General features: G+C 42.3%; 1 protein-coding gene across 1 annotated transcript; it reads right to left on the reverse strand.

Annotated features, from left to right (window-relative positions):
- Window positions 1–15: 15 nt before the first annotated feature.
- Window positions 16–4,080, reverse strand: RAMAC (RNA guanine-7 methyltransferase activating subunit). The gene is made up of 3 exons (XM_072869483.1): window positions 3,950–4,080; window positions 2,027–2,201; window positions 16–390 (listed from the first exon to the last, which is right to left on the reverse strand). The coding sequence occupies exons 2-3, from the start codon at window positions 2,191–2,193 to the stop codon at window positions 201–203; spliced, it is 357 nt and encodes a 118-aa protein (XP_072725584.1). The 5' UTR covers window positions 2,194–2,201; window positions 3,950–4,080; the 3' UTR covers window positions 16–200.
- Between the last annotated feature and the right edge of the window lie 8,253 nt (window positions 4,081–12,333).

Below are 12,333 nucleotides of genomic sequence, written 5' to 3' on the forward strand. Positions count from 1 at the left end.
CAGACTCAAAACAAACTCTGTATAATACACTTTTATTACTCATAAAAGGTATTCCCTTTTTCAATTCACACTACAGATGAACAGCAATGGACTGTAATACTGAGTCTTCAGTTTTCTATAAAATTGTGGAAAAATAAGAAAACTGAAGTCTAACTGAATCTATTACATAGCATTACTGGACTTTCAAACCAGAGGTATCATCAGTAGGGATGGTAACGAGGCCCTGGGTTGTAGGAGTTGTAGCCATATTGTCCATAGTGGGAGGAGTACGATTGTCCTTGTCTGTGCTGCTGGTAGTTATTACCCCAACTTCTTTCTGGCCTCTGATTAGATCTATAGTCACCTTGCCAGTTGTATCTGTCCCCTCTAAAATATCTACCATCTTGAAACCTGCAATGAAAATAAATGTCAACAATTCATACAAATTGTGAGTTTTTAAAAAGATGAAGATAATGAACTCTTAAATTTTACAGTTTTCATTAAAACTGTCATGTAACTGTTTATACACTCAATTACTTATCTGTTTTTATGACAAACTGATGAAAACATATCTACAGTCATCTGAGATCACTCATTAATTTCTTCCTACTAACCAACACACTATTCGCTAAGTGACAGAAGGACTGTCTGTTTCCGAACACAAAGTATTCACGGGCATTAGGTGAACTGCTGGAACTTTGAATAGAGACTCAGACCATATATCTAAAAAAACAACCAGAAGATACATCTGTAGCTGTATCAAAGCCAGGTTCAATCTAGTAGCTTCATGACTGAAAGCTGTGGCAAAGCAGGCTTAAGTACAGTTTAGCTACCTAACAGCATAGAGTCCTGGAATTTGCATATCCCCTAAAATACATACTACCACTGCTTCATGGTCTCTTGTAGATTCCCATGCTCCAGAAAGTGTATCTTATCAGTGGTATTTAGCCATTGTTCAGTCTAAATTTTGGCTTTTCAGCTGTATCTCGGTTCCTATTAACACTTGAGCTGCCTCACAGTCATTTTCTTTGGCTATCTCAATGGTGTGGTGTAGACAAACAACATTGACATGAGGTTCACTTTTTCACCAGACTGTAGATGTAAGAGTTCATTAGTTCAAAGAACCACAAAGTTTTGTAAGAACAACTCCTTAAACAATCACCTTTTTTTGTAATCCATAGAAACTGATTCTGTGTTTAACTTAATGACAAGCTTCTAGGGTGAGAAAAAGTTAGAACGTTGTCCTTCGTTTCTTCAGATAAGGCACAAATCCTATGTAGATTTTAGCTAAGAAGTCTTCCCAATTGTTAGTTGGACTGGAGTTTAACTACTTTATATTAAAGGCTGATGCTAGTATTACCAAACATACTATATGCTGTAATCGTTGTTTTTCAGTCACACAAAAATCAGATGTTACTGTCCAGAATTCAGTAAAAAGCTGCAATTACATCCTGAAGAAATAATTCAAAATATTTTGCAGTAGGCAGGTAACATTGCACTTGCTAGACAGATTGGATGATGGATTTTACAGTCATTTCTACTAGATAAAAGAAATACAGGCTAATCTAACAAAGTACAGCAAATATTTAGGTTACAAATGAAATGTTTTTCTGGACAGCTAGCAACAGATAATCACTCTATTAGCCTGTTCCTTTGCACATTTTCCTGATGTTATTATCCAACAGAAGATAGGCTGCTTAGTTTTGCAGAACTCCCATCTTTCCCCTCTGGAGAAATGTTCCTGGCTGAGCAGTAACAAATCCCAGGGCAATGGGTTTGGTGGCTCCAGCTCATTCCTTACTAAAATCCAAATTACTTAATACTTTTATACACAATGCAAAAACTTGGACTATCAATACAGAGAAGATGTAAAACCTAGTAACTTTTCAGAGAAGACTAGTTCTCCTAAACATAGTTACCTACGAAGTAACAAGAAGATACTTCTATTAACATAACAAATTCCTATCTTTCTTCTGAAATAAATGATCATTTAACTATGTATTTGTGAAACTACCAAGATTAAAAAAAAAAAAAAAGAAATCCGTACCGATCTCTGTTTCTCTGGTTGCCACCAGATCTGCTTCTCCATTCTTCAACTATAGGAGGAGGATCTGCAGGGCGTTTCAGATATTCTTGGTATTCTTCATCATCTGATGTGAATCGATGAGCAAACATCTTTTCATAATCCAGGGGCATGTCAACCAAGGAAGTCATTCTGAAAACTTTAAACACGAACACAATAAAAGTGGCTTTAGCAATGTATGAAGACTCTTATTATAATAGCTACCAAAATCCTCTTAGGGCAAATGAAGGACAATGAAAAGTTACACTCAGATTAACACAGCAGGTAAGTTTTGGGCAGACAGCATAGATGACTGACTCTTTAAATCTTGACGATCTAAGACTGTAAGTAACTCTCCTGAATAGGTTATCTCTGATGGAAAGCAATTCCAGTTCCACGTGCAGTCTTTGCACATCGATACTGGATATGCAGGCACTGATCTGTCTACACAGTGGGATTGGTTTTAAGGCACTCTATCCACACAGGAGAAATTCAAGTCAGATTAATACCTAATATAGTCAGCCATTACACAGCAGCATCTTTGAATCAATTTTGATAGACCTAGATTAGATGAGCTGTGGTAGAAAGATATGGGACATTTCTGAGGGTTAGTAATAGAAAAAAGTATTTCTTCAGAATGCACTCAAATGTATTCCTAATCCATTTTTGACAGCACAAACATTACTATAATCAACTTGAAAAGTTTGCTAAGTAGAATATCATGCAAAGCCTACGGATACACATAGCCAGCAAAGCAAAATAATCAGATTTATTCCCGATAATTTATGTGTTAATAACTCAATTCAGAGAAAGGAGAGCACTTAAGAGGATCTTAAATTACCCCATAATATGCCTCTCTGATGGGATTTGTGTTTAAGGCCTTAGTTTCCTTATTTACCTGGCTATATATGCATTTGCCCTTGAGATGCTGGTGCTGTCTAGTACTGTCCATCAGTAAAAGTCTGGCCCTAATAGCAGATGTTGAAAAAGGCCTACTGTTTTAACAAGCCCTGGGTAATTCAGAGCACTAAAGGTCTTTGCCTGTAGACTTCCAGATTAAGCTCTTCTGCTGTCTCCTGAAGATTTGCAGGCAGGACCACTATACACCTTGCAAACTGGTGGGAAGGAAGGAGACAGGTTTCTAATGGACTGAGAGCTAAAATATATACCCTCAATGACCAAGCCCAATTCTTCTCTCCGCTGTACCCATGAGCAGCTTGAGACTAGGGTAAGTGAGATGTTTATGGGGAATACAGCACACTACTTGTTCTGTAGACTGAAATCCCCTTTCATCAGATTCAGAAAGTTCAGTGTCTGGCAAAATCCAGAGCCCATCTGCAGCCTTCCCCCTTCCACCTAATGACACAGAGTAAATCCTTCTGAAGCAGGTGTAGGAGTTATCCTTGCAGGATGACCAGTGACTTCATCCTCCTTTTTTTGCAATGAGCTAAACTCGTTAGTTTTTACTATATGCTATCTCCAAGGAACTTCGCTCCTCAGGAGCTACCTCAGTCGGGGCGAAGGGGGGGGTTAACACTGGGGACCCACCGCATACACTACAGCCTTCTCCAGAGAGCAGCGGGAGCTGCTCCCCTCACCATTAATAATTTTAACATCAGTATTCACCCTGCGGGGGCCGGTAAGAGGGGAGACCCTTCACCTTCCTCCGCCTAAGGCCAAAGGAGCAAGGGACGGGGCTCACTCCCCTCAGGAGGGCTCACGCCGGAGCCCGCTTCCCCTCACGGCGGGTCGGGCCGGGGCCCTGTCCCCTCACAGCGGGTGGGGCCCCGCTGCAGCTCTGGAGGCTCCGGCCGGAGCCCGCCGCGGGAAGAGCTGAGGGGAGCAGCGGGTCTCGGCTTCCCGCCACCCTCCTCCCTCACAGCCGCCCCCCGCCACCGCCCCCCTCACCCTGCGCCGCAGCCGCCGCCGAACCGCCGCAGAAAGCCCTCCTCTTCCGGGCCCGGCCCCGCCGCTTCCCCCCGCCGCCGGGGCGGTGCCGCCTCACGCCGGCGGCTGGACGCTCACGCCGCTCACGCCGGCGGCTGTGTCGCTCAAGGCACTCACTGGACGCCGGCGTGAGGCGGCACCGCCCCGGCGGCGGGGGGAAGCCCATGGAGGAGGAGGATCGATTCCCCAGAATTAGGATTTGGTACAAAGCACGCTGACATAAATGATATTGAGATTTGTGGGGCACTTTCCTTGGCTCCTACGCAGGTTTTAAGGAGGTGATGCCTGAAATATTTGGATTTTAACAGGAAGGTGCAACTGAAAAGGGTAAAGGGAATGTGGCGCCTACAGCCATAGCCCTGTGGCTGTTCATAATGCAATTTCAGTGTATTTCAGGCATAAAAAAGCTTAGAGATATGTTGACTACTGTGTGAGGAAAGCAAGATGACATGAAGCCTTTTTGGCAGCTAAATAATTCTGCATAAACCAACATAATTCTGGTTTGGCGTCTGCTTCAGCAACATATTTACGCTCCCACCTGGTGCTGTAGATAGTGGTTCGTCCTGTCACCTTTAATACATGTGAAGTTATGTGTGAGTGTCAAAACTTTCCCTAAACGAGGTCCTGTGCACATAAATAGCTAGAGGCAGGGAACTGTACCTCCCCTCCTGTACTTCTGCGACCCTGGGTGTTATTACTAGTTTATGAAGTGCCACAGCAGTTATTAACAGCTTGCTGCCCAGAGGATTTGCAGTACGGGGTGTTGCCTCTCTCCTCTGAACGACTGGTGGCATCAAGACCTTCCTGTAGCAGAAACGGTGATGGTGTCCCTGTTCCCCTATTTGCCTTGTTTCCACAATGCTGATGTCTTTGCATTGCTGGCTATTTTCCACAACTCCTAAGCCAATGACTTTTTAAATTGTCTCTCATGCTGTGTATAAGAAAAGGATTTTTTGTAGGACCCTTTCAGAAAGGATTGGTATTTTATAAGTCAACTAGAGACTCTGTCGCTCACAGGCACTAGCAAAGCATAGAGACCGATAATCGAGTATGTCACTTGAAACAAAATACCCCAGCAACAGAGACAGCGGTATCCAATTCTCCAAAAATATTAGACCACAATAAATGTCCTTTGTTTGATATAAACAGCAATAATTACAGTCTGCTCTCCTGCGTGAGCTGTAGCAGGAGTGTATTGTCACTTGCAGAATAGAAATGATGACCTCAATCCAAACAACCTAATGCAAATATCGTAGCCTGGATAGCTAGTTCTAAGCCAAACAAATTGTCATTGAGGCTGAAAAATAATGTATTTTAGTTTAAGTTTTCCCCATATAATCCCTGTTCTACTGACTGCCCTTTTAACATGGGCAGAAGTAAGTAGGATTTTATTTCTTCCCCAGACATGTTTCATTTTGACTCCTGGATATTGCAGTTTCAGGTGTGTCTACAGAGGATTTCATGCACAAAATTAATGAGATGATCCTTAATAAAAGGGAGGTACTTCTTTATTTTGAGGCTCGAGTCTGCTGTTTCATGTGTGACGTTTTTCATTAAAAGACCAAACTTAATTTAATATTAAACTTTTATTTATAGACTCAACTCATCCATACATTTAAGCATGTACATAATCTAAGTATATATATAAGTTCTGTTGAAGGCATGGGCCCCTTGTAAATGCTGTGAGCAGTGTACTTCACAAATTACAGTTTTGCTAAGGTGCTCTCATCAGCATATTCCGCATAGAAAAGCACTTGCAGGGTATGGCTAAATCAGAGTGGTACATAATTATATATATCATATATATTTATATATGGTGCTTGTGCTCTGGATCTTTTCTCATGACATGTCTTTATGACTGCTATGGGTTATAACATCAAGAAGGAGATCATGATCCGGGTGACAATTTTCTAAGATTTCTCATAGATGTTACACTGAAGTTCAAACTGCATGTAAAAAAAACCAAAGTGACAGGTGATTTTTAAAGGAATAAAGTCACTCAAAAATTAATATTGTCACTGAGTAGGACTTTCAACACCCACTAAATGCCTCACATAGCACATACCTAGATAGTAGGTGCCCAAGTACTTAAAAGGTCTAGCTCCGAGTGTTGTCAAGGCTGAGGACTTGATAATCCACTCTTGCAATCTTTCTGCTCACTTCAAGGCTCTCTGGGTAATTAATGTGTTGTTTTTGTTCGAACACAATCTCATAATCAGCATCTCTGAAGTCTGTAGTGTGATAAAGCCTCAAAGGGTTTGCTTTTTTTCCTGTGGATTTAATTATGTTAAATAACTTACCGTTAGGTGAAGTCTTATCTTCTAAATTTTAAACTACGAGTAGTTCCTTTTAGCCTGTCAGAAATTAATGGAGATTTTGTAGAATGGATCTTCCTGACTGAACACTAAAACTGGCACACTCTTGTTTGTCTTGAAACAATGGAAAATGACAGTTCTTTTTATAATTATTTAGTCTTGGCAACTCTTACTGTTCTGTCACAAGATTTTGTATTTGATGTTTTACATAAATCCTCAGCTTCTGGATTCACGTGTTTTCATTGTACTCAACTTTCATTTGAAAATTAATTTCTAGCCCTTGGACACTTCCTGGGAAAAGAAGTAAGTCTGCTGTACAGGATAACCAGCCTGTACCAAGAAGCAAAAGGAAAACATTATTCAAGTTTTATTTGTTTAAAATCTTACATTTTTTGCAGTTTTCCATTTCTTTATGACTAGGTTCGTTGCTTTATCTCAATAGAGGTTGACAGCTGTGGCATTTTTAATGAAAAGTCAGCATGTATGTCAGTAGCAGGAGACAAGGAGAACTACGTTTTTTGTGCATTTCTATATCTTTAAACAGGAGGGATCCTTTTACTTCAATGTTAATATCTACCTTGAGAAAACAACTAAGGAACTAACATCCCTTGTAATCGGGGCCTGTCTGATCAAGGGAATATTCGCCTATAACCGAATAAGCAGAGAAACCGCCATAGGTTGTTATGGATCCTGCTGGGGTTTTTTTAATAACAAAATAATATATCAGATAATATTTTAGTGAAAATTTATTTCTCTTCAAAACTCTGATTTTATTTCTTAGCTTGCCGAATCTGCTTAGTGATTTCCTGCCAGCCAATTCCCCTCTCCCCACATTCTTTTTCAGTGTCTCAGTTACAGTGTAACTGAAAGCCTGGTTTGTTTGTACAACGAAACCCGATTTCCCCAGATAATTTATTCTAGGAAATGATGATGTCTGGCACTGCTAGAGAGAGCAAGACTTTGTGCTCTGGCTAAGGGCAGGTACAAAGGGCATGCGTGGCAGCCTCGTTATTGATTACACACTCAAGGAAAGCTGTGTTTCTGTGGGCACAAGAGGCTGTAAGACCACGAGGGGACATCTGAGTAACTAATGACCGCAAAGTATTTGCTAGATCATTCATTGCACTGAGAGATAGGTAAGCAGAGATACTCTTTAGCCAATCTGCAGAAATATTTGGAGTTGTGCTCTTTCTCTAGGACCTCCTGTGCTCGGAAGATCAGTTCTCATCACGGGGTATTACTCCTTTGGCTGGAAAGAATTATTGCCTAGACGAAGCTCACTTAAATAACAAGAAAGATGGAGATATAACAGCTGTTACTGACAAATGCCTCTGAAGCCCATGCAGTTATTCTGTCAGATCTCTGCCTTGCCTTTGCCATTATATTGCACAATATCGCCGAGCTTCGGAGTGTCTTTCACACACCTCCATCTGGTATTGTAAAGTGAAGTCCATAAAGGAACAGACTGCGCCGTTTCTACCACCTTCACTAAATTTAATACAAGAAATGTTTCCTTCCCCTAACAATGACCTTTAAATGTTAATTGCCTAAAAAAATAACATTGTCCTTTTTTAAGAAGGTGAAAATGCAATTCCTGGTGCTTGATTGTGTTACGGAATAACCATTTTGGTGCTGTGGGGCCCAATTCCATTGCATTAAGTTTACAGCAGTGTAACACTTGATTAGAAGGAATTTATTTCTAATTTATGCCAGTATGAAAGAAGGCATTTAATTTTCCTAAGAGCTATTTCTGTTACCAGTCTTTTAAAACTCACAGCCACATTAAATTATATTTCTAGTGTATTGTTCTTAAAATTAGTGCAGAGGTGGTGTTATCTGACTGTCATTTATACATATCTATATACATATATACAAATTAAAAATCACTACATTCTAGCTGCCTTCTTTTATTTTCACCTTTTAAACTGACTAAGCCAGCTGTGCCCTTTGGGGTCGATAAGAATGAATCATTTTTATTATTTTTGCTCTCTTAGACAGTAATTACAGAGTAGTATGCTGTCTCTGTTTTTTAATATTATGGTGCCATTTTAATCCATGGTGCAACACCATTAACTTCAGCAGAGTTACACTAGAAATGAATTTGTCCCCAGGAGGCTTTTCCAAATGTTCAGTTCTTTCCTCATGATTAGCCAGAGGAACGGAGAAGAAGAAGGCAAGACAGAGGGCCCTTTGATAGGAGGAATGTAGTTCAAAGCGAACTCTTGTTTCTGCCATTCATGGTGCTCCATATGTTCCTCATTTGGGGTGGAGGTGGGTTAGACCCCGTGAGGCACACATGCTGTGGCTGAAGGGCAGGCAGAAGTTTTTATATAGCACATCTGGTGCACAGGTTATGTTCTTTCCCAGACATAGGTACCATACAAATGGAAAAAAGAAGAAGAAAAAAAAGTGGGAGGAATATTCAGATACTTAAAGCATACTTCTGTGGAACTGCTTGAAAGTCAGCAAATGGAGTAGCCAAACGCTAAGATATCAAACTCATCATAATCATCAGGCTGTCTCAACTCCAACTCAGATGCTTTTTAGATGTCAAGTAATCCTGCAAGTGGGGATGTATGAATCAGTGCTACCACGGATTGCCTATTGTTAAGATAGTTGCGAAATATAAAGGAGGTACTTGCAGAAGTTTCTAGGACTAGATTTTATTCATACTCAATTTTCTTTTATAGTTGGATATTTAATTTTAGTTTGGGGTCATTTCTCCTGTCCATATCCAGTCTAAAACATTCGAATCTGCTGCAGTATGGAAACACCAACTTGTAAGTTAAAGACAATTTAGTAGCACCTAGCTGAGTTTAGAAGGGGAATTTAGAGAATTTCCTCTTTGCTGTCAGGGAGCAGGGAGGGACGGGGAGCCGACAGCATGGCCGGTGGGGTAGGGGGCCCATCCCACAGCCCCTGGGCAGGGCTGGCCGGGGACGGCAGCCAAGAGCTCAAAGGGCAAGACAAGTTTGTGGGGACGAGACAAGTCCAAGGCAAGTCAGAAATTCAGTCCATGGGTCACTGCCCAGATCAACAGGGTCCACGGCCAGGCACAGCACTGCTGCTGCACAGCTGGGTCTGAAGCCCGGCACAGCCACGGCAGCGCTGGGCGGGGACCGAGGGCCCAGGGCTGAGCTTCCATGAGCCCCTGTGCCCGGGGCATGGGGGCTGGCCGTGGCAATTAAGGCCTGTCAGTGCATTCAGGGCCCTGACATGCACATCTGGTAACAATTTCTGTTATGTTTAAATCAGAAACTCAGATCCTTGCAAAACCCAGGATCTAGCAGCAGGAAGTGGTTATGCCTTTTTAGCAAATGTCTAGCGTTTCTCCTGGGTTGGATAGGTTACGCAGTTTGCATGTTGCACACCAATCAGTTCCCTCAGATACCAAGTCAAACATTCAACCTCTAAAGAGGATACCTGGGTCTCCCACGTTACTCCCAGAGCCTCCCTTCTCTGGATGGTGACATTCCCCAGGCACTGGAGCATTGCCCCGAGGCTCCTTGTGTGGGACTCCCGTGTCCTCTCTGAGGCCCAGGTTTGAAACCTGCCCTTGCCACCAGCCCTGCAGATAGATGTGCAATGAGGCCCAGCTCACGCCTGTCCTCCTGCTTCAGTGTGTCAAAGCCACTGCAGATGTGTAAGAGCATGTCCAGGTTCTGCTAAAGGCAATTAAATACAACAGTCTTTCAGTGTTTTGTTCCCCCTCAAGGCTCAGGTCACTGGAACTGGTCCAAGTAATGCTCCCTCCATTAGATACTAAACATGGCTCTCCCCAGATGGCTTTACCAAGAAGCTGTTATTTAGCACAGGAATTTGTCTCCCTTCTTTCTCTCCTCTTTGCATATAAGGAGAGTTCTTGAATGTTCTCTGCGGTTCCTCTTAAGTTTAAGGGCCATTAGAGAAAGCAAGGGCTGAAGTATAGGCCAACTTTGTACTATCTCAAGTTTGGAGTGTCTTCTTAATCTGAAGTATTTTTTTTTTTAATTGTAAACCGGAATTTTCCAGAGTTACCAATCTGTATTGAGACCACACTGTGCTAAAGTGAAATAAGGTATAAGTGAATTAGCTGAGCTGCAGAGAAGCCTGCAGGATTTTGCAAAGCTGGACTGAGCAGTCTGCTCCTTGTTCTGACGTTGCCTCACTACTGCCGTGCGCTCCCCCGTGCATCCCTGCGTTGTTCCTTGCTCTACACAAAATCTGGAAACTTTTTGGGCAGAGACTATCTTTTCATTTTATGTTTGTGCTGTGCTGGGGCTGGTCCTTGTCTGCAGGTCTAGGTCACCACTACTCCTAGCAGTAATAACTCTCCCTCCTGTTGCTAAATTAGGACTGGAGATCATTCTTTCCAGCAGAGAAGGGTTCCTAATCTTTCAGGAGATTATGCTGTGGCTGCCACCGCTCTGTGTCCCCTCCTGCCCTCCCTGAGACCTCTGCCTTGGATGTCGAGGCAGAGTGTCCTTGCCTGCCCCAGCGCTGCTGTAACTCCTTCTCCATCTTCGCCCCAGACTCCTGCAGCAGTTTCCTTTCCTGGAACCTTTCCACAGTGCCGCTGTTCCTGTGGCCCTGCTCACCCTCCCAATTTCAGGTCTCTCTTCACCACTTTCTTGAGTTGTGGCTGTTTCTTTCTCATCCCTGCACCACCTGCAGAAGCCGTGCTGTGGTGGCAACCAGCTGCTTAGTGTGCTAGTGCTCAGCTGAACGCTGCTTTCTAATGCTGGTTGGGAACCAGTGCAGAAGAACATGCTGGCTACTCGGCAGTCTAAACTTAAAAAAATACGGAGATGTTATCTTGGAAAATGCAAATTTCTGATAGAGCCTCTGATGGAGGCTCATTAAAAACAAGCTCAGAAAATCTCACACATAAATGAAAACCACACAGTAATTTTTGATGTTATGTTGAATGTGATTGTTTCATATTATGCTATGGCTGCTCATTTTAAGAATAATACACAGTTATTTTCTTGGTTTTAAATGCTGGTGTGGGGATACCACAAACTTCCCAAGTAAAAAGTTTAATTAAAAAGCAAATGTTAATCTCCAAGCAGTAGCATCTGCAGCATATTGCAAGATAAGACTTCGCCAACCTGAAAAACTAAGCAAGATTCTAATTAAATCAGGGAAAAAAATGATGAAGTAGATATACATTTTATTTAAGGATGGCAGTTACATAAGATATCAAAGATCTCATGGTTGCTATCTGATGGGAAATGCTGCTGCCAGATCTCACAGACTATTTCCAGGGAGAGAAATCCTTGTTCCACTGGTTCCAAGTACTGTTGTGATTTTGCCTTCAGGACTTTGCTGTGGCTCTCCGTTTGACTCGGAAGTCACGTCGGTCCTGTTGAAAGCTGCAGATGATCCAGTAATGAAGCAATGTGTCAGCATGGTATGAGGAAACACCGTACTGCGAGTGCTGCCATCTTTCCAGTGAGGCACAAATACAAAGTCCTGACTATTTATGGTTATTAAAGGTCCCAGCGCACCTTTTAAAAAGTAAGGCTCTTAATCCCTGTGTGCTGGCCAAAATCTATTTTCAGTGATGCCACTCTGGCTATCAGCATTTCCAGTATTGTTCCAGATAGAGATGGCGTTGGCCATTGCATCCTGTTCCAAACTGCGTGCTGGGCTCCTCTCTGTTTTGGAACAGCTGATATTTTCCAGAAACAACCATGCTGCAGTGGTGTGTGAACACATTTCAGAAACAACACATTTCCAGAAACAACCATGCTGCAGTATATATCCCTCACTTGTCTCACAGGAATGGAATGAGGACTAATCAATTATGACCAAATCATGATCCCAGTGAAGTCAAAAGAAGGGTTTTTCCCATTGGTATCATGGGTGCCAGGGCTAGCTTCTGTGTGGATATTCTTGTTTTGAGATACCTGCACATAAAAACAAATGAAAATGCAAAGCATTACCTTCTTGAAGGTGTCTGTGTAGTGAGAATTCCTTTAGCTGGAGAGGAAAATGCATTTTAAAGGCTGTTTCCTCAAGAGTCTAGTTACTTGTCACAGCAGGCAT

This window comes from Ciconia boyciana, chromosome 8, assembly GCF_034638445.1.
Source record: "Ciconia boyciana chromosome 8, ASM3463844v1, whole genome shotgun sequence".
Classification (NCBI taxonomy): domain Eukaryota; kingdom Metazoa; phylum Chordata; class Aves; order Ciconiiformes; family Ciconiidae; genus Ciconia; species Ciconia boyciana.

Coding starts and splice junctions, on each gene's coding strand:
- RAMAC (XM_072869483.1), bottom strand. CDS start 2,193: ATGACTTCCTTGGTTGACATGCCCCTGGATTATGAAAAGATGTTTGCT. Junction 391..2,026: donor AACCAGAGAAACAGAGATCG/GTACGGATTTCT, acceptor TTTTCATTGCAG/GTTTCAAGATGGTAGATATT.